The sequence below is a fragment of the Neovison vison genome, chromosome 3 (genome assembly GCF_020171115.1).
Source record: "Neovison vison isolate M4711 chromosome 3, ASM_NN_V1, whole genome shotgun sequence".
NCBI lineage: Eukaryota > Metazoa > Chordata > Mammalia > Carnivora > Mustelidae > Neogale > Neogale vison.
Window position 1 is genome coordinate 176,104,548 of NC_058093.1, and position 27,163 is coordinate 176,131,710.

The following is a 27,163-nucleotide window of genomic DNA, read 5'->3' on the forward strand; positions in this document are numbered from 1 at the left end:
GGAAATATTCCAGAAACTCAGAAATAGGCTTATACCATCATCCAATTCAAATACTGAACAACAACAACAAAAGATAACCTTCTGTTCTTTCAACTTCACAATTATACTTGACAGGAAAATAAGGAACAAAACTACTTAAAAAATCCCAGAACTGGAAGTGATCTCAAGGATATTTATAATGAGCTCCTCATTTTAAAGATTTGGAAGACACAAGTGTGCCTTTGTAACTTGCCCATGGTCACACAGCAAGGTGGTAGCTGAAGTAGGGACTAGCACCCATCTAGGTCCATGTTCTTACCACTATACTAGTGTTCTCTGACTTTTGTGACTTAGTATTCCTAATCCAAAAATACTGGGGGCATGCCACTTATATATGTTTATTTATTTTTTTTCCAATTTATTTATTTTCAGAAAAACAGTATTCATTATTTTTTCACCACACCCAGTGCTCCGTGCAAGCTGTGCCCTCTATAATACCCACCACCTGGTACCCCAACCTCCCACCCCCCCGCCACTTCAAACCCCTCAGATTGTTTTTCAGAGTCCATAGTCTCTCATGGTTCACCTCCCCTTCCAATTTACCCAAAAGCACTATATGTTTATTTATATGGTCTATGCATATACTGCTATATAAATAGTCACACATTACAAAACAGTCAATAGAAACATTCTAAAGACCAAATTTGACTTTTTTTAAAAAAATAGTAGTGCTAATATTCCTTCCTATCTTTCCATGGTTTGCCTTTGTGGACACTCCACTTTGGAGACTGTAATACCAAATCATACTGCCTGTAATGACTCCCATGATGATTCATTATTTCTGAATTTATTCACAGGTTATAAAATCATCACAGTTCAGTTGAAAATATAGCATTAAAAAACTCATTAAAATTTGCATGAAATAAAGTGCTGGTTCCTCAAAGTTATATTTGTAATTATCATATAATTTGGGGGAAATTGTCCTACTTCCCCAGGAAGAGTAACTTTATTCATACTTATATTAAGTAGGGATCTGCTTATTGGCTATATTACTTTCTGAAATGTGATAACCTACTGGCATGTTTCAGAAGAATGATGGGCTGTAGGCATTGCCCTTTGCTGACAGTGCTCCCAAACCCAGCATCACCCATCCCTATATGCTCAGGTTATAGTGCATTATTGCTTTCTCTATCCTTCTCACTGCCTATGACCACTCATAGATACTGATAGTTTCAGTTATCTTTGTATCTGCACTGTGTCCAGTGCCCGGTGGTGTTCAATAAATGTTTACTGAATGAAGTGAAATCACTCATCCTTCTGTCATTATACCCTAATCCAGAGATTCTCAACCTTGGATTCACATCAGAATCGGCTGAGGAGTTATTTAAAATGACCAATATAGAGATGGGACTTATAGTATGATGAAGTGAGTACTTCAGCAATTACTCTCCCCAAAAGCAATGATAAAACTGGATACAGGTGTCAAAACCAACCTATTCAGGGCTCTGAAAATCAACCAAAGGCATACATTACACCAAGAAGTAGCTATTCATTAAAAAGTCACTGAACTTTACGTATGAACAATGGAAATCTCTGTGGCATTCTGCCTAGACTTCTCCCCTCCACTCCTCCCCCAGGTCAGTTTATAAGGTATTTTTATCAAAGCAGAAAGAAGCATGACTATCAGTGTTCACTGCCAGAGGGGGCTGACTTGATTTGGAGCAGAACATGATAAAATTCCATATCCAGAAGCACTGTGAGAAACACTAGCAATCTAAATGGTAAACAAACAAGGGAAGACCAGTGACTCAGTTAGCCTCAGGTTCCAATCACAGTTGGGAAAAGTCCAGACTGGCAGATCAGCCGGCAATTTAATAGGAAGATCTGTGAAATAAGACTACCATGGGAAGCCTTCAAAAGTCTTCATGTGTCTGCCCAGAAAAAAACAAGATGATGCAAGTTATCCACACATCACTGGCTGACTGGACCTGTGTTCAGGTGCAGAGTGCAGACAAGAGAGTCTAGAAGTAAGCAAAGACAGACTGTATATATTTAAAAGTTACTTGAACTTTAAATATCCTCCCCAAAAAACATACAGATCTACTGCCAGAGAGTGAAAGCTTTTGTTTAAGCACAATATGTCATCATTCATTGACTGGTCCTTAATCCATGCAAACACAAAGTGATCCCTATAAATTCAGGCTTAAAAATGAGAATAATAATTTAAAAAAGAAACTGAGTAGAGACATCAGTAGTCACACAGTTTATACACACACAGTAAAAAGATTCTGTAAGAATCTTTTAATAACTTTATAACTTTATAACTTATAACTTTATAACTTAATAACTTTAATAACTTAGACAAGTTATTAAAACAAAACACAATGACAGGAGGAGTCAAGATGGTGGAGAAGTAGCAGGCTGAGGCTACATCAGGTAGCAGGAGATCAGCTAGATAGCTTATCTAAAGATTGCAAACACCTACAAATCCAATGGGAGATTGAAGAGAAGAAGAACAGCAATTCTAGAAACAGAAAATCAATCACTTTCTGAAAGGTAGGACTGGTGGAGAAGTGAATCCAAAGCAACGGGAAGATAGACTGTGGGGGAAGGGGCCGGCTCCCAGCAAGCGGCGGAGTAACGGAGCACAAAATCGGGACTTTTTTTTTTTTTTAAGATTTTATTTATTTGAGAGAGAGAGAGTGTGTGTGAGAGAATGAGCATGAGAAGTGGGGGGTCAGAGGGAGAAGCAGACTCCGCTGAGCAGGGAGCCCTATGTGAGACTTGATCCCGAAACTCCAGGATCATGACCTGAGCCGAAGGCAGTCTCTTAACCAACTGAGCCACCCAGGCGTCCACAAAATCAGGACTTTTAAAAGTCTGTTCCACTGAGGGACATCGCTCCAGAGGTTAAACTGGGGTGAAGCCCACACGGGGTCAGCGTGGCCCCAGGTCCCACAGGGTCACAGAAGGATCGGGGGTGTTTGAGTGTCACAGAGCTTGCAGGTATAAGAACGGGGAAGCCGGCTACGGAGACAGAGCCGAGGAGTGAGCTCTCAGCTTGGGGTTACCTTGAACCAGTCGCAGCCTGGGTGAGCTTGGAGCGCGGCCAGAGGCCAGGGAGACAGGAGTTATTGGGAACTATTCTCTGAGGGTGCACTGAGGAGTGGGGCTCCGGGCTCTTGGCTCCTCTGGGCCAGAGATTGGGAGGCCGCCATTTTCATTCCCATCCTCCGGAACTCTACGGAAAGCATTCAGGGAACAAAAGCTCCCGAAAGTGAACCCAAGCGGATTACTGAGCCCGGCCTCTGATAAGGGCGGTGCAATTCCGCCTGGAGCAAAGACACTTGAGAATCAATACAACAGCCCCCTTCCCTAGAAGATCAACAAGAAATCCAGCCAGGACCAAGTTCACCTACGAAGGAGTGCAGGTTCAATACCAAGGAGAGCAGCGGAATTCCAGAGGAGGAGAACACACCCTTTTAGTATTTTACTTGCTCCTTCATATACTCTTATCTGGACAAAATGACAAGGTGGAAAAATTCACCACAAAAAAAAGAACAAGAGGGAGTACTAAAGCGTAGGGACCTAATCAATACAAACATTGGTAATATGTCAGATCTAGAGTTCAGTATAGTTCTAGCCAGGCTCGAAAAAGGCATGGAAAATATTAGAGAAACCCTCTCAGGAGATATAAAAGCCCTTTCTGGAGAAATAAAAGAACTAAAATCTAACCAAGTTGAAATTTAAAAAGCTATTAATGAGGTTCAATAAAAACTGGAGGCTCTCACTGCTAGGATAAATGAGGCAGAAGAAAGAATTAGTGATATAGAAGACCAAATGACAGAGAATAAAGAAGCTGAGCAAAAGAGGGACAAACAGCTACTGGACCACGAGGGGAGAATTTGAGAGAAAAGTGACACCATAAGACAAAACAACATTAGAATAATTGGGATTCCAGAAGAAGAAGAAAGAGAGAGGGAAGCAGAAGGTATATTGGAGAGAATTATTGGAGAGAATTTCCCTAATATGGCAAAGGGAACAAGCATCAAAATCCAGGAGGCGCAGAGAACCCCCCTCAAAATCAACAAGAATAGGTCCACACCCCATCACCTAATAGTAAAATTTACAAGTCTTAGTGGCAAAGAGAAAATCCAGGAAAAGAAGTCTGTAACATACAATGGCAAAAATATTAGATTGGCAGCAGACTTATCCACAGAGACCTGGCAGGCCATAAAGAACTGGCATGATATATTCAGAGCACTAAACGAGAATAACATGCAGCCAAGAATACTATATCCAGCTAGGATATCATTGAAAATAGAAGGAGAGATTAAAAGCTTCCAGGACAAACAAAAACTGAAAGAATTTGCAAACACCAAACCAGCTCTACAGGAAATATTGAAAGGGGTCCTCTAAGCAAAGAGAGAGCCTAAAAGTAGTAGATCAGAAAGGAACAGAGACAATATACAGTAACAGTCACCTTACAGGCAATACAATGGCATTGAATTCATATCTCTCAATAGTTACCCTGAATGTTAATGGGCTAAATGCCCCAATCAAAAGAGACAGGGTATCAGAATGGATAAAAAAACAAAACCCATCTACATGTTGCCTACAAGAAACTCATTTCAGACCCGAAGACACCTCCAGACTTAAAGTGAGGGGGCGGAAAACAATTTACCTTGCTAATGGACATCAGAAGAAAGCAGGGGTGGCAATCCTTATATCAGATCAATTAGATTTTAAGCCAAAGACTATAATAAGAGATGAGGAAGGACACTATATCATACTCAAAGGATCTGTCAACAAGAAGATCTAACAATTTTAAATATCTATGCCCCTAACGTGGGAGCAGCCAACTATATAAACCAATTAATAACAAAATCAAAAAAACAATCAACAATAATACAATAATAGTAGGGGACTTTAACACTCCCCTCACTGAAATGGACAGATCATCCAAGCAAAAGATCAACAAGGAAATAAAAGCCTTAAATGACACACTGGACTAGATGGACATCACAGATATATTCAGAACATTTCATCCCAAAACAACAGAATACACATTCTTCTCTGGTGCACATGGAACATTCTCCAGAATAGATCACATCCTGGGTCCTAAATCAGGTCTCAACCAATATCAAAGATTGGGATCATTCCTTGCATATTTTCAGACCACAATGCTCTGAAGCTAGAACTTAATCACAAGAGGAAATTTGGAAAGAACACAAATACATGGAGACTAAACAGCATCCTTCTAAAGAATGAAGGGGTCAACCAGGAAATTAAAGAAGAATTGAAAAAAATTCATGGAAACAAATGATAATGAAAACACAATAGTTCAAAATCTGTGGGACACAGCAAAGGCAATCCTGAGAGGAAAATATACAGCCATACAAGCCTTTCTCAAGAAACAAGAAAGGTCTCAAGTACACAACCTAACCCTACACCTAAAGGAGCTGGAGAAAGAACAAGAAAGAAACCCTAAACCCAGCAGGAGAAGAGAAATAATAAAGATCAGAGCAGAAATCAATGAAATAGAAATCAAAAAAACAATAGAACAAATCAATGAAACTAGGAGCTGGTTCTTTGAAAGAATTAATAAGATTGATAAGCCCCTGGCCAGACTTATCAAAAAGAAAAGAGAAAGGACCCAAATAAATAAAATCATGAATGAAAGAGGAGAGATCGCAACTAACACCAAAGAAATACAAACAATTATAAGAACATACTATGAGCAACTCTACGCCAACAAATTTGACAATATGGAAGAAATGGATGCATTTCTAGAGACATATAAACTACCACAACTGAACCAGGAGGAAATAGAAAACCTGAACAGACCCATAACCAGTAAGGAGATTGAAACAGTCATCAAAAATCTCCAAACAAAAGCCCAGGGCCAGATGGCTTCCTGGGGGAATTTTACCAAATGTTTAAAGAAGAATTTTACCAAACGTTTAAAGAAGAACTAATTCCTATTCTCCTGAAACTGTTCCAAAAAATAGAAATGGAAGGAAAACTTCCAAACTCATTTTATGAGGCCAGCATCACCTTGATCCCAAAACCAGACAAGGATCCCTTCAAAAAAGAGAACTACAGACCAATATCCTTGATGAACACAGATGCGAAAATTCTCACCAAAATACTAGCCAATAGGATTCAACAGTACATTAAAAGGATTATTCACCACGACCAAGTGGGATTTATTCCAGGGCTGTAAGGTTGGTTCAACATCCGCAAATCAATCAATGTGATACAATACATTAATAAAAGAAAGAACAAGACCCATATGATCCTCTCAATAGATGCTGAAAAAGCATTTGACAAAGTACAGCATCCCTTCCTGATCAAAACTCTTCAAAGTGTAGGGATAGAGGGCACAAACCTCAATATTATCAAAGCCATCTATGAAAAACCCACCACAAATATCATTCTCAATGGAGAAGAACTGAAAACTTTTCCGCTAAGGTCAGGAACACGGCAGGGATGTCCATTATCAGCACTGCTATTCAACATAGAACTAGAAGTCCTAGCCTCAGCAATCAGACAACAAAAGGAAATTAAAGGCATCCAAATCAGCAAAGAAGTCATCAAACTATCACTCTTCGCAGATGATATGATACTCTATGTGGAAAACCCAAAAGACTCCACTCCAAAACTGCTAGAACTTATACAGGAATTCAGTAAAGTGTCAGGATATAAAACCAATGCACAGAAATCAGTTGTATTTCTCTACACCAACAACAAGACAGAAGAAAGAGAAATTAAGGAGTCAATCCCATTTACAATGGCACCCAAAACTATAAGATACCTAGGAATAAACCTAACCAAAGAGGCTAAGAATCTATACTCAGAAAACTATAAAGTACTCATGAAAGAAATTGAGGAAGACACAAAGAAATGGAAAAATGTTCCATGCTCCTGGATTGGAAGAATAAATATTGTGAAAATGTCTATGCTACCTAAAGCAATCTACATATTTAATGCAATTCCTATCAAAATACCATCCTTTTTTTTTTTTTTTTTCAAAAAAATGGAACAAATAACCCTAAAATTTATATGGAACCAGAAAAGACCTCGAATAGCCAAATGAATATTGAAAAAGAAAGCCAAAGTTGATGGCATCACAATTCCAGACTTCAAGCTCTATTACAAAGCTGTCATAATCAAGACAGCATGGTACTGGCACGAAAACAGACACATAGATCAGTGGAACAGAATAGAGAGCCCAGAAATAGACCCTCAACTCTATGGTCAACTAATCTTCGACAAAGTAGGAAAGAATGTCCAATGGAAAAAAGACAGCCTCTTCAATAAATGGTGTTGGGAAAATTGGACAGCCACGTGCAGAAAAATGAAATTGGACCATTTCCTTACACCACACACGAAAATAGACTCAAAATGGATAAAGGACCTCAATGTAAGAAAGGAATCCATCAAAATCCTTGAGAACACAGGCAGCAACCTAACCTCTTCGACCTCAGCCACAGCAACATCTTCCTAGGAACATCGCCAAAGGCAAGGGAAGCAAGGACAAAAATGAACTATTGGGATTTCATCAAGATCAAAAGCTTTTGCACAGCAAAGGAAACAGTTAACAAAACCAAAAGACAACTGACAGAATGGGAGAAGATATTTGCAAACGACATATCAGATAAAGGACTAGTGTCCAAAATCTATAAAGAACTTAGCAAACTCAACACCCAAAGAACAAATAATCCAATCAAGAAATGGGCAGAAGACATGAACAGACATTTCTGCAAAGAAGACATCCAGATGGCCAACAGACACATGAAAAAGTGCTTCACATCACTCAGCATCAGGGAAATACAAATCAAAACCACAATGAGATATCACCTCACACCAGTCAGAATGGCTAAAATTAACAAGTCAGGAAATGACACATGTGGCGAGGATGTGGAGAAAGGGGAACCCTCCTACACTGTTGGTGGGAATGCAAGTGGTGCAACCACTCTGCAAAACAGCTTGGAGGTTCCTCAAAATGTTGAAAATAGAACTACCCTACGACCCAGCAATTGCACTACTGGGTATTTACCCTAAAGATACAAATGTAGTGATCCGAAGGGGCACATGCACCTGAAAGTTTATAGCAGCAATGTCTACAATAGCCAAACTATGGAAAGAACCTAGACGTCCATCAATAGATGAATGGATAAAGATGTGGTATATATGCACAATGAAATACTATGCAGCTGTCAAAAGAAATGAGATCTTGCTATTTGCGATGACATGGATGGAACTAGAGGGTATCATGCTTAGCAAAATAAGTCAATCAGAGAAAGACAACTATCATATGATTTCCCTGATATGAGGAGGTGGAGATGCAACATGGGAGGTTAAGGGGGTAGGAGAAGAATTAATGAAACAAGATGGGATTGGGAGGAAGACAAAGCATGAGTGACTCTTAATCTCACAAAACAAACTGAGGGTTGCTGAGGGAAGGGGGTATGGAAGAGGGGGGTGGGGTTATGGACATTGGGAAGGGTATATGCTACGGTGAGTGCTGTGAAGTGTGTAAACCTGGCGATTCACAGACATGTACCCCTGGGGATAAAAATACATTATATGTTTATAAAAAAAAATACAATGACAACTCATTTAAGGGAAAATTCAGAATCCAGAATTGCTACAATATATTATCTAACATGTCCAATTTTTAGCAACAACAAAAATTGTGCGACATGCCAAGAAATGGGAAAATGTATTCCACACCAACAGAAAAAAATCAGTAAGCAAAAACGGTCTCCAGGTGCACCCTGATGTTGGATTTAACAAAGACATCAAAACAGTAATTATAAATATGTTCAAAGACTAAAAAAGGAAACCATGTTTAAAGAATTAAAGGGAATTATTATGACAATGAGTCAAAAAAAGAGAGAATATCAACAAAGACATAGAAATTACAAAACAGGAGGGTGTCTCATTGGTTCAGTCAGCTACATGTCCAACTCTTGATTGTGGCCCAGTTCACAATCTCAGGGTAGTGAGACTGACCCCCACATTGGGCTCCACACCCAGCAAGGAGTCTGCCTAAGATACGTTTCCTCTGTCCCTCCCCCACTCATGTGTGCATGCCTTCTCTCTCTCAAATAAATTAATTTTTAAAGATTTTATTTATTTATTTGAGAGAGAGAGAGCACAGTGGGGGAGTTGATAGAGGGAGAGGGAGAAGCAGGCTCTAAATAAATAAACCTTAAAAAAGAAAATTATAAAATAGGGTCAAATGAACATTGTGGAGTTTGAAAGTATAACTTAAATGAAAAATGTATTAAAGAGACTCAACAACAGATTTTTGATAGAAGAATAAAGAATCCATGAATTTGAAGATAAAAATTACTAAATCTAAAAAAAAGAAAGACAGGACACCTGGGTGCCTCAGTTGGTTAAGTGTCTGCCTTTAGCTCAGGTCATAATCCCAGGATGTTGGGATCAAGTCCCACATCAGGCTACTTGCTTAGCAGGGAGACTCCTTCTTCCTCTGCTCCTCCCCCTGCTTATGCTCTCTCTCTGACAAATAAATAAAATCTTTAAAAATATAAAATAAAATTTAAAAAAATTAAAAAACAGAAAGATGAAAGAATGAAGAAAACTTTTAAAACCTTCCGAGATCAGTGGAATAATATTAAACATATGAATATATTATTAACAGTAATATTGAAAAGAGGATAAAGAGTAGGAAAATATATTCAAAGAAATAATGGCCTAAAGCTCCCCAAATTTGATGAAAACTATTACTCGATGGATCTAAGATGCTCAACAAACCCAAATAAGATACACACAAAGAGATATACACCTAGATAAAGTCAGAGAGAAATCTTGGAAGTAACAAGAGTAAAATGGTCAATCATATACCGGAGAAAAACATATTAATGATTGACTTGTCATCAGAAACAATATATCCCAGAAGGCATTGATATGACATATTTAAGTTCTGAAAAAAAGTTAATCAAGAATTCTACATCCAGAAAAACAAAAGCAAAAATAAACTAACTATTGGGACTATACCAAAATAAAAAGCTTTTGCATTGTAAAAGAAACATCAACCAAAAAAAAGGCAACCTATTGAATGGCAGAAGATATTTGCAAGTAATATATCTGGTAAGGGTTTAATATCTAAAACATGTAAAGAACTTATACAACTCAACATTTTAAAAAATCTGATTAAAAAACGGGCAGAGGAACTGAATAGACATTTTTCCAAATAAGACACAGAGATGGCCAAGAAACACGAAAAGATGCTCAACAGCATTAATTATCAGGAAAATGCAAATCAAAACCACAATGAGATTATTGTTTTATACTTGTCAGAATGGCTAGAATGAAAAAGACAAGAAAAAACAAGTATTGATGAGGATGTAGAAAAAAAAGAATCTTTGCACATTGTTAGTGGGAATGCAAGTTGGTGCAGCCACTGTGGAAAATAGTATGGGGACACCTCAGAAAATTAAAAGTAGAAAATCCAATGGAATACTATGCAGCCATCAAAAAATGAAATCTTGCCATTTGCAATGACGTAGATGGAACTAGAGGGTATTATGCTAAGCAAAATAAGTCAATCAGAGAAAGACAATTATCTATGATCTCTCTGGTGAGGAATTTGAGAGGGAGGGCATGGGGTTGTAGGGGATAGGGAGGGAAAAATAAAGTAAGATGGGATAGGGAGGGAGACAAACCATAAGAGACTCTTAATCTCAATAAACAAACTGAGGGTTACTGGGGGGTAAGGAGAGGGATAGGGTGGCTGAGTTATTGACATTTGGTGAGGGTATGTGCTATGGTGAGAGCTGTGAATTGTGTAAGATTGATAAGTCACAGACCTGTACCCCTGAAGAAAATATGTTTATAAAAGATTTAAAAATTAAAAATAAATAAAAATTTTAAAAAATAGAAATATCATATGATTCTAGTAATTCCACTATTGGGTATTTAACCCAAATAAAATGAAAATACTAATTCAAAAAGATAATATGCACCTCATGTTTACTGCAGTATTATTTACAATAAATAAGATATGAAAGCAACCCAAGTGTCCATTGGTAGATGAATGGATAAAAACATGTCATATATATATATATATATATATATATTCCTTTGTATGTATGTATGTGTCTGTGTGTATACATATATGTATAATGGAATATCACTCAATGATAAAAAAGGATAAGATCTTGCCATTTACAACATGGGTACAACAAGAAGGCATTATGCTAAGTGAAATAAGTCAGACAAAAAAATATACCATGTGATTCCACTTAATGTGCAATCTAAAAAACAAGATGACCAAAAACAAAAAACAGACCTATAAACATAAAGAACAATCTGATGGTTGCCAGAGGCGAGGCGGGTGGGAGGATGGGCAAAATGGGTGAAAGGGAGTGGAAGATACAGGCTTCCCATTATGGAATGAATAAGTTATGGAAATGATGTTTATAGCATAGGGAATACAATTAATAGTACTGTAACACTGTCATATGGTAACAAATGGTAGCTACACTTGTGGTGTGCAGGGCATAATGTAAAGACTTGTTGAATCACTATGTTGTATAACTGAAACTAATGTAGAATGGTGTGTCAACTATACTTCAATAAAAAACTCAGTATCTAATAAAACTATCACTCAAAACTGAAGGCGAGGTAAAGATACTCCCAGACAAATAAAAACTGAGAGAATTCATTGCTCGCAGACCTGCCTTACAAGAAACGCTAAAGCAAATCCCTTAAGGTGTAAAGGAAATGACGTCAGACAGAAATTCGAATCCACACAAAAAAGTGAAGAGTACCACAAAGTAAATGATTGGGTAAATAAACATATATCTATTCTTTTAGATTCCTTGAAAGATATAAGATTGCATAAAACAATAGTTAACACAGTACTTGGTTGGGTTTATAATATATATAATTGTAATACATATGATATGTAGGAGGAAATGAAACTGTATTGAAATAAAGTTTCTATTTCTACAAGTAACAAATTAGCATAAATGTGAAGTAGAATGGGTAAGTTAATATGTGTATTGTAATCTCTAAAGCAATTGGGTTAAGCCGCTGCCTTCAGCTCAGGTCATGATCTCGGGGTCCCGGGATCGAGTCCCACGTCGGGCTCTCTGCTCAGCAGGGAGCCTGCTTCCTCCTCTCTCTCTCTCTGCCTGCCTCTCTGCCTACTTGTGATCTCTGTCTGTCAAATAAATAAATAAAATCTTAAAAATATATATATATATAGTTAAGAAACAAAGAAATTAAATGGTACGCTAAAAACACTTATTTTACACAAACAGGGCAATAAAGGAGGAACAAATGAACAAAGGATATGAGATATATCAAAAACCCGCAAAAATACCAAATGTAAATCCAGCCATTTTGGTAATTTTATTAAATGTAAAGGGATTAAAGAAGGAACAGCAGAGATTGTCAGAATGGATTTTTAAAAGTCCAAATGTATGCTGCTAGGAAAGTCATACCATAAATTCAAAGACACATAAGGGTACCTGGCAGGCTCAGTTAGTGAAGCAGGTCACTCTTGATCTTGGGATTATGAGTTTAAGCCCTACCTTGGTGGCAGAGATTACTTAAAAATCATAGCTTTGGGGCACCTGGGTGGCTCAGTGGGTTAAGCCTCTGCCTTCAGCTCAGGTCTTGATCTCAGGGTCCTCAGATCAAATCCCACAACAGACTTTCTGCTCGGCCGGGAGCCTGCTTCCCCCTCTCTCTCTGCCTGCCTCTCTGTCTACTTGTGATCTCTCTCTGTGTGTCAAATAAATAAATAAAATCTTTAAAGAAATCATAGCTTTAAAAAAATTCAAAGACACACATGTGCTAAAGTAAAAGAATGAAAAAGATATACTGTGCAAATGACAAACACAAGGAGCCAGAACGGCTATATTAATATAAAAAAATGCACTTTAAACCAAAATATTACTAGGGGCAGAGAGAAATATTTCATAATGACAAGAGGGTCAATTCCTCAGAAAAGTATGACAATTACAAATGTATATGCACCTACAAACAGAGTCCTAAAATACATGAAGCAAAAAGTGACATAATTGAAAGAGAAAACAGAGAATAGAAAAAAGACTGGAGACTTAAATAATCTAGTCTCAATAACTGGCAGAACTGACAAAATTTAGCAAGGATGTAGGTGTCTTAAATAACACTATCAATCAACTTGACCTAATGAACTTTCTAGAATACTTTACCCAATGGCAACAAAGTACGTATTCTTTTTGACATTCTTCAGGACAATTCATACACTATCTCACAGAACAATCTCAATCGATTTAAATGGATTTAAATTATATAAAATTTATTATCTGACAGCAGAAGAACTAAATAAGAATCTAAGGCGGAAAGGAATCTAGAAAATCCTCAAGTATCAAGAGACTAACAACATACTTCTAAATAACTCACTGGTGGTGAGAAAAGAAATCATAGTGGAAGTAGAAGGTATGAACTACATGAAAACAAAAAAACACAACATATCAAAATATATGGGATACAGCAAAGCAAAGGCTAGAGGAAAATTTGTAACTTTAAGTGTCGATCTTAGAAAAGAAGAAAGTTCTCAAATTAATAGCTTGAGCACTGTAAGAAGTTAGAAAAAAGATTAAACTAAACATGAAACCAAGAGAAGGGAGATATAATAAAGATTATAGAAGAAATCAGTGAAATAGAAAAAAAAAAAGAACAACAGCAAATGAAATCAGTGAAACAAAGTTTGGTTCATTGGAAAGATCAAGAAAATTGATCTTTCACTAGACTAACCATGAAAAAAGAGAAAAGACACAATTACCAAAGTCAAGAATGAAAGAGGAAACATCAATACCACCCTACAGAAGAATTAAGTGGCTCACAAGTAAACATGGTAGATGCATTTTTATCAAGAAATTCAATCACTTAAATGAAATAGAAAAATTCCTACAAAGACTCAAATTACCAAAACAAGCTTAAGAAGAAATTAAAATTCTGTACAGACCAATAGTAATAAATTGAAAAGTTGAATTAGTAATTTAAAACCTTTGCACAATTAGGGCACCTGGGTGGCTCAGTGGGTTAAGCCTCTGCCTTCGGCTCAGGTCATGATCTCAGGGTCCTGGGATCGAGTCCCGCATTGGGCTCTCTGCTCTGCAGGGAGCCTGCTTCCTCCTCTCTCTCTCTCTCTGCCTGCCTCTCTGCCTACTTGTGATCTCTGTCTGTCAAATAAATAAATAAATAATCTTTAAAATCTTTGCACAATTAAATGGCCTCACTGATGAATTCCATCAAACATTAAAAGAAGAAATAATACCAGTTGCATCTTAATTTCTTCCAGAGAAGAGAAGGAAACACTTCCCAACTTATTCTATAAGGCCAGTATTACCTGATATCAAAACCAAACAAAGACGTTATAATAAAACATCAGACCAATATCCCTCATGAACATAGATACAGAAATACTTCACACAATATTAGCAAACTGAATCCAGCAACATATATAATATAAAACTAAGTGGAGTTTATCCCAGGAATGCAAGGTTGATTTACCATTTGAAAATCAATTCATGTAGTATACCATACTAATAGAATAAAAAACAAAATCACATTATCATCTCAATAGATCACAGTATTTGACAAAATTCAGCATTCCTTCATGTTAAAACTCTCAACAAAACAGGAATATTCCTCAATGCAATAAAGGCCATCTATGAAAAATCTATAGCTAGTATCAGATTTAATAGTTAAAAAAAATAAAATAAATACTTTCTTCCTGAGATTGGGAATAAGGGTATGATATTTGCTCTTGCACTTCAACATTGTATAAGCTTCCAACCAAGGCAGTTAAAAACAAAAACAAAAGCAAAAACTGGAAGAAGTCTATCTTTAGTTGTTGCTGAGAGAATCCTGTATGTAGAAAATCCTAAGAAAAGCAATTACACACAAAAATGCTAGTAGTAATAAATTAGTTCAGCAAGGTTGCAAGATACAAAGTCAAAACACAAAAATTAATTATATTTCTATGTACTAACAATGAACAATGCAAAAATCCAATAAGATAACTGCATTCATAATAGTACCAAAAATAGAAAATATTTAGGAATAACTTTGACAAAGAAGTATAAAACTTATATTTGAAAATTATAAAACATTATTATGGTAATGGTGAAAAAAGTCTAAATAAATAAATATTCCAGCAAATATTATTAAGATGGCACATTTTTCAAAGTTGTTCTATAGTTTCAATATGATTCTTAACACAATACCAGCAAATGTTTTTCTTTGTAGAAATTGTCAAGATGACCTTAAAATTTATATAGAAATATGAAGGAACACATAGGCAAAAGATTTTTTGTAAAAGAGGAACTAAGTTTGAAGTCTTATATTCACCAATTTCATAATTTTTTCTAAGCAACAGTAATTAAACCCATGTGATACTGATGTAAGGACAGGCATATAGATCAGTAGAACAGAACTGAGAGGAAAAAAAAACCTTTCTATTTATGGTCAACTAATCTTTTATAAAGGTGCTAAGGAATTAAAGAGGGAAAGAAAGTCTTTTCAACAAATGATGCTGAAACAATTGTACATCCATACGTGAAAGGATGAATTTAGAACTTTACTCAATATCACACACATAATTTAAAATGGATCAGATTTCTATATATAAAAGCTAATATTTTAAAACTCTTAGAAGATAAAGAGAGGGGTGCCTGGGTGGCTCAACTGGTTAAACATCTACCTTCACCTCAGATCCCTGAAAGACACTGTTAAGAGAATGAAAAGAATGAGAAAAAAATTTGCAAATATATATCTAAAAAAGGACTTGTATATAAAATATTTAAATAATTCTGATAACTCAACAATAAGCAGAAAAAATCCAACTAAAAGATAAGCAAAAGATTTGAACAGGCATTTCACCAAAGAAGATATACAAATGGCTGATGGGCATATAAAAAGGTGGTCAATATCATTAGTTATTAAGTGCAATTTAAAACCCCACTACAGGGGCGCCTGGGTGCCTCAGTGGGTTAAAGCCTCTGCCTCAGCTCAGGTCATGTTCCCAGGGTCCTGGGATCAAGCCCCACATTGGGTCCTCTGCTCAGCAGGGAGCCTGCTTCCTCCTCTCTCTCTCTGCCTGCCCCTCTGCCTACTTGTGATCTTTGTCTGTCAAATAAATAAATAAAATATTTTTTTAAAAAAATACTACATACCCACAAAAATTGCTATAACAAATAAGACAGAATATAACAAATGTGGATAAACTGAAATCTTCATACATTGCTATGGGAATGTAAAACAGTAAAGTCACTTTGGAAAAAGCAGTTGAATAGTTTCTCATAAAGTAAAACAAAACATCAACTTAGCATACAATCCAGCCGATATCTTAGAAGGTGCAGGAGGAAGGTTAACTCAAAAATAGCCTTTTGGTCTGTGTTATATGTTAGAGTAGCACTGAAATTTTCGCAGGTTTATTTTTTAACTTTCTTTAACCATTTGATTTATTCAACAGAGTCTAGAAACAGATTTATTCTCATGCTGCTGTCTGCAAAATACTATGTCTGACTAAGGCTGGACAGAGATATGAAGATATATTAAAGACCCTTGCTTTCTGAGAGCTTTACAATTTAGTAGGGGAATAAAAGCTACCAGGCGTGACGTGTTGTACAATGTCAACCAAGGAAGAAAGCACAGAAGGACAGAGGAAGGCAGGCAAAGAAGCAGAAAGACTAGTGCAAAAAAAAGTTGAGTCCACAGGCTTGAAAGACGATTTCTGTCTGGCGTTATCAGGGACTCCTTTGTGGAAGAACTGGACATTTAAAGATGGGTAGGTCATCCTAGGATAACACAGTGGTAGGTACAAAAACTTAAAAATAAAAACTCAATTTTTATTGCTGACGTAGGTGTGTGTTGTCATTAGGCTTTATTGCGTGGTCACAAAAGAGCTGGACTCATTTTTTTTTATTATTAAAACAGTTTCCCTTTAAAACTGCATCTTCATATATATTTACAACCTAGTGCCGTTGCATATAAACAAAGTGCTCCGCTGTTTACCAGAAGAAAGGAAGAGGCAGTGGTTTTAGTGAACTATGGGTCAGCTTCTAGAAAACCATCCTTCTTGGCTGTCTTTGCTCATCTAGTCAGCCACTCCTGGGGGTTTCTTGCATCTGAAGTTCCATCTCTTTCATCTTCAGGACCCCCTGGAGGGTCAGGAAGAAGCAGTTGAAGTTTGCCAGCTCTTTTTTTCATTTCTACTTTTCCATCAGCCACATTTTTCCCTCTTGCAAAACTTGAAAGACAATACTTTCTTTGGGGTTTTACGAAAAGGTTGTTTTGTATCTACTTCTGATTTAGAGCAACTTCATTCTGTGATCCTCCTTTGATATGGGTATCATGACAGGCTCAACACTTTCTACTGACCTTTCAATTCTCTTGTTTCCCAATCTCAACACTTGTGGAGGTTTCAGGAGAACATCAAAGTTAGCAGATAAGTAGGAGGCTTTGAGTCCTTTCTTTTTTGCTAATATACTTTGCAGAAAAAGCTTCTTATAAGATATAAACATGAACTTAGTTTGATCAATATCACTCTCGAAATTTACTGACAAGTAGTGTTATAATAAACAACCATCCTTGGGGTTTTCTTTGTTTTCACAATATTTGTCTTACACTTATCCTTTTTCCCCCTCTCCATTTCACTCTCATCCATAGAAATATCTCCTTTTTAGTTTTTAAAAAATGTTTAGTTACTTAAATAGGAATATAACCACATTTTTTTCTATATATTGCTTTATTTTTCCACTATCTAAATTTTCAATGATAAGTAACATTTTATCTTCCTTTTGGTAACGTTCCACAGCTAATGCATAGCCATGATCTAAAAGCAAGTACCATGGGGGTCTCAACCACTTCTCAACATGAATGTAGGTCAATCATGTGTTCTAGAAAAGGCGCAGGAGTAAAACACATAGAGACTGAAATATTTTATGGTTCTTATCTACATATACCCTTCAGGTTTTATCCATTTCTGACTATTTTAGCAATTTTTAAGCAGGAGTGAAAGTGTTTACTCCTTACTTCCTTAATTCTGTATTATGCAAGATGCTTGAAGACAGTATCAGGAGATGCCTTATAAAGTCTAAATCTGCAAACTAAAAATTATCTGTGACTTTTTAAGGTTAGTCTTGCTAACTTATTTACAAGACAGCCAAGAAACCCATACCCCACTCCACTTTGAGGATGGTCCCTGGGGTGGCATGGAAGTTACCTTCCTCATTTGTGACGTTACTGCTTTCTCTTGCTTCATCTAGAAAGGCTGCTATGGAAAAGGTCAAGCCTGTTGCAACGGTTCCTGTGGGCTTCCAGAGTTCACAGACTGGTGGGGAAGCTCAGTTACACCTCGCTGCCCAACTAGCCAGGAACAGAGCTAATATTTCATATCAGAGCCTGGGAGGTACCACTTTGCCCTTCTTCCACCTTTGGCTGACTCCTTCTGTTCCTAATTTACATGCCTTCCTTCCTACAGGATAGTTCACCTGTCTGGGGAAAATGAATGCCATTCTGGAAGTATCTTGTATCACCTAAACTTGAATTTAACTGGTAAAAGAGCCCATCAAATAATATTTTGGGAAATAAAGCATTGATAGCAGAGAATGAACCACATCTTTCCTGGCCTCAACGTAAGTATCTGTGAAAGGAAGGGCTTGAGTTAGATGAGCTTTTGATCTCTTCCTGCTTCACCCATTTCACTTCCATAGATCTACAAACTGCTGTTTATATAAAGCTGGTATTATCAGGGGTGATAACTTCTAGTTCTCTCTATCCATCCAGGCCACATGTTTAAAGCAGTGAGAGTAAGGACAGGAGACTGACACATGGTGAGGGCTACTCTCCTTGGACTTCAAGATATGTCTTTGGGATTCAGAGCATAACTGCCTTTTAAAGAAGCAATTGGCAATAAACTTGGGGGGGACGGAAGTATTTCTATTTCTTGGGGGAGAAAAGAAACTGGCTTTTCTGCTTCCACTGGATTTTCCTCTGACCTACTGATTTTTGTAACCCAGAAACCATGGTGCTTTTTCCTTATACATAATAGTTAAACTTTTACTTAGAAAAGGGGCCATAAGACTCTTTCCAGAGGAGAAAAGATAAGAATACACAACCCGGATGTATCAGTAGCTTTCTAAGCAAACTTCATTCCCCACAACAGTCTATGGTTCAGTAATTTTTTGTAATTCACATTCAGCTACTTGATTCTCCAGGTGGACTCAAATCCCCATAAAATTATGGTTATTTCAGGTGCTTTTCTTCTTCAGTACCATAAAAAACACTAACAATGGGACAAGCTACTTTCTTGGATCTTGGGGGATGGAGAATAAGCATATGGTTTTACCATCTTCATATTACCTAAAGAGTATACAGAATATCTACATGGATCTTTTCCCAGCTTCAAACCCATGTCGCTACGGGAGCTGAAAAGCCCTATGGGATAAATCTGGTGGAATTCAGAATTCAGCGTTAACTAACAGACCACCATATCTGTTCTGACTGCCCATCTGCTCCTGCCTGGACTACAGCAGTAGCCTCCTACCTGGGAAACCTGCTTCTGCTTGTGTGCCAGTCTTTTCTCCACACAGCAGCCACACTGACCCTGTGACAACTTAAGTCAGCTCGTGTCATTCCTCTGCCCAAAACTTTGTCACAACTTGTTCCCTCTAATTCAGAATAAAAAATTCTTACACTGGTCCATGATGTACCTATATGGTTGTCCTTGCCCTTTCTGTCTTTACCTGCTCTTTCCCTCACTCCTCCCTTCCCTCAGTGGCCTCGATCCTGCTACTTGCTGAAAGGCCTTGCAGTGGCTATTCCTGCTGCCTGGTGCAAATTTCCCCCAGATAACTCCCTCTGCTATTTCATGTCTTTGCTCAGAGATCACCTTCTTGAAGGGGCCTGACTACCCTATTTAAAATTCCGACTTGCACCCGTGCCCCACATACTTGATCCCTCTTTAGCCTATTCTATTTTTTATTGCTTCCGAAACATCTATTACCTTCTAGCATGATATAAAATTCAATGTCTTTTTCATTCTGTTCATTGTTTATGACCTGTCTCTCTGTGCTACCATATATGCTCCATGAGGGCAGGAACCTTTGTCAGTTTTGTTCAGCAATTTATCCCAAGCACCTAGTGCAGTGCTTAGCACACAAGAGGCACTCAGTAAATATTTGTTGAATGAATGAACAATACCTAAACTTCCATGACTGTTCCCCATGTGCCAGCTATTACACTAAGTACCTTATGTCATTATTTCTTTTAGACTTCGCAACATGAGGGATGAACTCTTTCCCCACTTCACAGATGAAGAAACTGCGAGGTTAACTAGCTTCAGAAGTCACAAGCCTAACTGCAAGGAAGCATAGGCCTGTTTGACCCCAAAGACTATCCATTTTGCATTATAACATTTGGAAATGAATATGTATAAAATGGATTCTAGTTTGATGCCAACAGCTGAGGTCAAGATACAAAAATGTCCACAGGCAGTAGATTTCTTTGGTAATGTCTATTGAAACCACACTGGGGTGGGAAATGGAGCAAGTTTTCAGGTCCCCCTCAGTCTCTGCTATAATCCGACCCACCAATAAGAGATGAGGGTTTCTGTGTTTAGTGGTCTCTATCTTTAGCACTGTTATTTTCTGTCTGAATTGGAATTGTTTTGAGCATTAGCATGTTCTTTGCAAACTATAACAATAGTCTCAAAACAATATAACAATAGTTTAATTATCGCGGTAAAAACCGAGGGGAGTTGATCAATGTGATATGAGCATAGGTGAGAACACAGAGTAATGTTGGGCAGAATGCCCCAGGTAAGTCACTCATGTCTCAGTTTTCTCCACACCGGTGACTTCTATAGTCCCTGGCAAGTCACTGTGTCTCATTCTAAGTGACAAGTGAAACAGTCTGTGAGGTTCCAGGTTTGGCATTCGTGAATGCTCCTAAAATCACCTGTTCCTTACTCTGAATCTTAGTTATTTTGGTGCTCAATAGCTTCTCCAGAAAGAGGGCAAATAAAAGGAAATATAATGAAAAACTATATATTGATGCTTCAAGAAAAATCTGGTGGCCAGGAGGTCATGGAGAGTTAGATGATTATAACTGTCACTGGGTACCCATGTAAAGGATGGGGGGCTTGGGAGAGGATAGGGATTCAAATCATTATTATACCACTTCTTAGTGCAAGAGAGAAAAGTCATTTAATCAATTTGCTTTATTTGGTCTCTATTTTCTCATTTTTAATTTGGGGGCATAATTTAATTTTCATTTTCTTATTTCCCAATTTGGTCTCTAATTTTCTCATTTTAAAAAATGGGGACATAATTTCAAACTCTCAGGGTTATTGTAAGGATACAGTGGTATAGAGGATGCTGTGCTAAATTGCATCATATGGGCTGAATGTCAATCTCTTTAGAATCAAGCAATTAAATATCTACCATTTCTATGAAGTATTGAGGAACAACTCTAAATCCCTCCATCATCCAAGAACTATGCTGTGTTGTCTCTGCTTTTTGAAAGTTATTCATTTCTATCAAGTATAACAAAATATTTCACTTATTATTTCCACTTAATCTATGATCCAGCTTACTCAAAACAAAGGAAAGAACCCTAATTCTCATAATACCATACCGTTGTAAATATCAGCCTCGTTTCACCCTAATTTCATATAATATTGGCATTCACTCAGGCCACACACGGGGTTGTCTGATGTTTGTATGTTGACTTTCCAGCACAGTGGTTCTGACTTTTGTTGAGTCATGGGGTTCTCTGAGAATCTGGTGAAAGCTACCATCTTTCACAGCAAAAACAAATTCTCAACTGTGCCTAATTTTGCACATAATTTCAGATCACCTAAAACCCTCCATTCATTGATAGAACTTAAGAATCATTGCCTAATGGTAGTTATGAGTGCCATCTCTCCTTTAATCTCTGATAGTATTTATGGATTACTAGCATAAAACAATAATCGTGTCATTTTGTCTTCCTAAACTACTTTAATTAAGGAGGTTTTTTTCCTCACTGTGACTAAGAATAAAGGCATTTAGAATAAGCCTTCCAGGATTTATTTTATAACCCTTGGCTCAGAATTCAATTGGTAACTGATCTGTGCTTACAACCACATTGACACTGAACAGGCCATTGTTCTTAAGACCTACTGAGGTCAGCCAAGCCCTGAGCACATATAAATCTCCATAGTTTCCACTTTACTATTGGACATCTAACTACAAAGCAGAGGCTAAAAATAGATCAAGCCTAGTGTTTTCATACATTGCATAGAATTGCATTTCTAAACCTAGGGGTTTTAATCAACACTTTTCATAATCCAAAGAGAGATGTTTTATTTAGCAGGCAAACGATATTCCATTTTGAGAGAGCAAAAACACAACCTAAAGGAATTCTGAAGATTTTGAAATGTTCAAAGAATATTATCGGCACCTGTTAGCTCTAGGTCTAAAAAAAGAAAAACTAAAATAACCCCAGGATTAGATTGACTTTCTTTTCCTTTACATTGCATTACACAAACGAAAAAATATTGGCATTTTCTTTCCTCTCTTGGTCCTAGGTCAACATTTCTGGTCAACATGTTTCTACCAAGAAGTTTGAGTTCCTCAAACATTAAGCCATTAATGAATAGCCACCAACTTACTGACCGGCATAAATATAGACATTGAAGGAAAGAACATGATGGGAAGCTGAGTGTAGAAAAATGATTACAGTTCCCTTTCCTGTAAAAACCTTACTATTTGAGGCTTTTAAAGCTGAAATGGTTAAGTCTTCAAAAGATAACACAGAGCAAATGTTTTCTGAACAAAATATAAAACTGCTCAAAGGTTTAATTACTAATGTTTAATATAATATATCCCATTATAAATAAATATGAGTATTGCACATGTGGTTAAAAGATTTTGTTTAAAATTAAAATAATTTGGGGCACCTGGGTGGCTTAGTCATTAAGTGTCTGCCTTTGGCTCAGGTCATGATCACAGTACCCTAGGATCGAGTCCCACATCGGGCTCTCTGCTCATGGGAGGCCTGCTTCTCCCTCTTCTGCTCTCCCTGCTTATATTCCCTCTCTCGCTGTCTCTTTCTGTGTCAAATAAACAAATAAAATCTTTCTAAAAATAATTAAATTAAATTAACATAAAATTTAGCAATAGAGTTGAAGAAGTAAAAATCTCTTCAAAATACAAATGCATAAAATGCTATAGATTCTTTAGCCCTGGTGAAATGAAGGAAGTACACAAGCAGTTACATTAACATCTTCTATAGACTCAGCACAGACAGTTCATGAACATGGATATTTAAAATGTAATCCTCCTCTATTAAAAGACAGCTGCTTTCCTAAACGGGGTTCTTAATGTTCTATGGAACATTCTTCAGAACAAAATGATGCTGTCACATACACATGGTGTTAATTCCTCCCAACTTTCCTTTGGAAGGCAGTTCATTTAAAGCAAGTGCTAAAAGAAATTAATTCACCTTACTGACAATATTTCCATATTTACAGCCAAGACCAAGTCCTGGTGAATATCCCATGAAAGCGAGATTGCAAAATGATCCTGTTCCATTTTAAATGGAATTTCATAACGTGGCCATCAGACATTCCAGGCAAACCCCAGCAGACCCTGGTTCTGTTACTGAACAGAGCACAAGCTCCCAGGAGGTCCCTGTCAGTACCCAAGAAACCACAGCCATAGATCAGGTGCCGCTTAAACCCAACACGGATTCAGGAATTTCTGCTTTCAGAAACTACCCTCATTTCTATTCATACAAACCACTGCACTATTCCCTCAATAACTTCTTTAACTTCCAGAAAGAAATCCTTTTCTAGTTGTCCTAACAGATATTTTGTGGGCTTAAATTTTGTAAGACTTAAAATTATATTATGTTGGTAACTAAGAAAATGCAATCTATGCCAGATGCTTTGGAGAGGCGGAATGGAGGCAGCAGGTGGTTATTTACTGTATATCCCAGAAATGTTTACATTTTCAAGTTCAGCAATTCCTTCTGCGGACTATAGATAGATTTTTAATAAAATCATGTGAATCTTGCAAGTGTTTTTTAATCGCCACGAAACATTTCATTATGGATACCAAGAAAATAAAAACTGGCTTGGGCTGAGAAAGTAAGCATCTGCCCAGCATTCATCAGGCTGGAACAACAGACAGAGAAGTCAATGGCAAAGTTCATAGGAAACGTTTCTCCCAGGGACGCTGCTGCTAAAAAGGGTTGTGATAACCTTCTTTAAGAGACTACAGATTCACTGAGAAACTTTCTTCTCTAATATCAAAGATGATCAGTAAGTTTGCTGTTTGAAATTTTATCAGCAAGAATGAGACATTGCCTGGATGACTCCAGTTGCTGTTGACACAAAGCAGCCGCCTCAGTTCCCAACCCAGGGGTTGAGCTCCACATTAAAGGCTTCTGGATAGAACAGTCCTCATTTATCTCAATTTCACTGTTTCCAATAGAAACAGGACCCTGAGTTTGCTTTGCATACCAGACGTGCATGTAAACTCCTAATATAGTAACTCTCTCTTTTCCTCCGCTGTGTTGTCTCCCTCACTGCAATAGGTTAATACATCTAATTTTATCAGAATACAGGATTGTTCCTGGTATTCTTAGGCTGACTGAGATGGGGCATGGTTGTGTAAAATGCTCTAGCTAAAGAAAATATCTGCTGGGGTGCCTGGGTGGCTCAGAGGGTTAAAGCCTCTGCCTTCAGCTATGGTCATGGTCCCGGGGTCCTGGGATTGAGCCCTGCATCGGGCTGTCTGCTCAACGGGGAGCCTGCTTCCCCCTCTCTCTCTGCCTGCCTCTCTGCCTACTTGTGATCTCTGTCTGTCAAATAAATAAATAAAATCTTTATTAAAAAAAAAAAGAAAGAAAGAAAGAAAAGAAATATCTGCTGCCTCCCTGAACAGTGGCTCGGAATTCTAATATTGGCTCTCAGATACCGAAAAAAGGAGAACGCATTTCTGCTGTAGTTTGGGTGCCTGTGACCTGTGAATTTTAAATTCTATACTGGCTTCCCATCTAAGTAGAAACATTCTGAGGGCCAGGAAACCCGCTGTGAGCGTTGAAATGATATTTTCTGGCTCTGCTGCTACTGAATGTTGAAATCAGTCTGTGGCAAAACTTCCCTGCTTCTAGCACAATCACACCTGGCAATGAAAACCAGACATGCCAGTGTGATTATGAAGCTCTCTGTGAAACTCAAAAGGTAAAGTGAAACAGGTACACATAAGTTCCAGGTCTCCCAAATACATGGCCTCACTCCACATCTGACTTATTTTTCTTAAGATTTTATTTATTTATTTGAGAGAGAGAATAAGAGAGAGGGAGCGAGGGGAGAAGCAGAGGAAGAGGGACAAGAAGACTGCTTGACCAAGAGTCAGGTGCTTAACAAGTGAGCTACTCGGGTCCCCCACTCCACACCTGATTTAAATGTAGGGCTGCCTGACCAAAAAGAAAAGAAAACATGGAGTAGGAGGGCTTTTCGGAGTGTGGCTTTGAGCTAAGGTTGGGAGGCTGCTTTTGACATACCCATGGGAATACCCATAATCGTAGGCTGAGGCTGTCTTCCGACTGGCTGCAAATGCATGGGTGGATTCAGCAGCCCGGGAGGCCTGCTGCAGGTAGGAGGCAGTGGACGCCTGGCTGAAGGCCTCGGATTCCTGGCGGTGCGCGGCAGAGGAGCGGGTGCTGTAGGCCGTCGAGCCATGGGTGTAGATGGCAGAACTTTTCTTCTCCTCCTGGTACTGGCTCATGGTGCTGCGAAGGTCCCTGTTACGGTAGCTGCTGTCATAGTGCTGGTGGAGCCTCTGATAAAAGGGCAGAGACATGGTGTGCCCTGGAGGGAACCAGGTGACCTACAAGAAAGCAGCAACTTTTGAGTGAACTACTAAGAAACAAGGTATCTAAATCAATATGTAAAAATAGATACTCTAATCTTTTCCAAAGAGCAAATGGAAAGGATGTGAAGGTTAGCTTAACTGGTTACTTAACAAACTTTCTACTTCATAGCCCACATAAGCCCCCTCCCACCACTGAGCCACCTTCTTGTGTGGGTTTGGTTTTTTGGATTTTGTTTTGATATCTAGGAGGTCTTTACAAAGTTTCCCTACCCTAGCTATTGTGTTTTTCCTCAGACCTTTCATAATGTGTATTTCAATTTTTCCGGCATTTCATCCTGATAGGGACTTCATCTGGGAAAATATGTAATGATGGAGAGTCTGTGTACAGTCAATGTGATTTTCATTCAAGAAATAATTACTGAGCACCGACTATGAGCCTGGTACCATTCCAGCACAAGAAATACAGAAATGAGGGGCACTAGTGTGACTCAGTGGGTTAAAGCCTCTGCCGTCGGCTCAGGTCATGATCCCAGGGTCCTGGGATCAAGCCCCGCATCGGGCTCTCTGCTCAGCAGGGAGTCTACTTCCTCTTCTTTCTCTCTGCCTGCCTCTCTGCCTACTTGTGATCTCTGTCAAATAAATAAATAAAATCTTTAAAAAAAAAAAAAGAAAGAAAGAAAAAGAAATACAGAAATGAATGAAACAAACAAAATCCCTGCTCTGATAACCTTAGATAGAACCTTTTATTCTATTGCAGGTGATGGTCAATAGAGAAAATATGTAAAAGGTAAGGTATAACAGAATGGGCTAAATGCAACAGAGAAAAATAAAGCAGGAAAGGGACAGGGGATGCAATTTTAAACTGCCTCATCAGGGATGGCTTCTGAGCATCAAAGTGACATCTGGGGGAAAAAAAAAAGTGACATCTGAGCATGGAATATCGGAAGAGTGCCCGTGATGGAAGACCATTGCAGACACTAGTGTGTGTGCATGCATGTTGTACTCTAGGAAGTGAAGTTCAATTAGGCAGTGAAGCTACAAGGAGTGAGCAGGGTGCAGAGTGGATGTATAGGAGATGTTAGGGGTGAGGGAATGGTGTAGGGTCTGATGAGCAACTGTAGTGATTTTTTGTCTTTCACTGTGAAAGGGCTGAAAAACCATCAAAAGGTTCCAAGCTGAGACTTACTCTTCCTTATGTATAAAGGATAGACTATTGAGGGAAAAGAATGAAAGCCAGGAGACCAATTAGAAAGAAGGCTGTTATGGGGGCACCTGGCTGGCTC

General features: G+C 38.0%; 1 protein-coding gene across 9 annotated transcripts in view; it reads right to left on the reverse strand.

The window, feature by feature from the left end:
- The window catches only part of MYOM1 (myomesin 1), a 159,287-nt gene that overhangs the window by 107,600 nt on the left and 24,524 nt on the right, over positions 1-27,163 (reverse strand). For all 9 annotated transcript variants that reach the window (XM_044243342.1, XM_044243334.1, XM_044243335.1 and 6 more), the window contains one exon: positions 25,570-25,895. In XM_044243342.1, coding sequence (XP_044099277.1) covers positions 25,570-25,868 — 299 coding nt within the window. In that variant the 5' untranslated portion in view covers positions 25,869-25,895. The remainder of the gene's footprint in view (positions 1-25,569; positions 25,896-27,163) is intronic.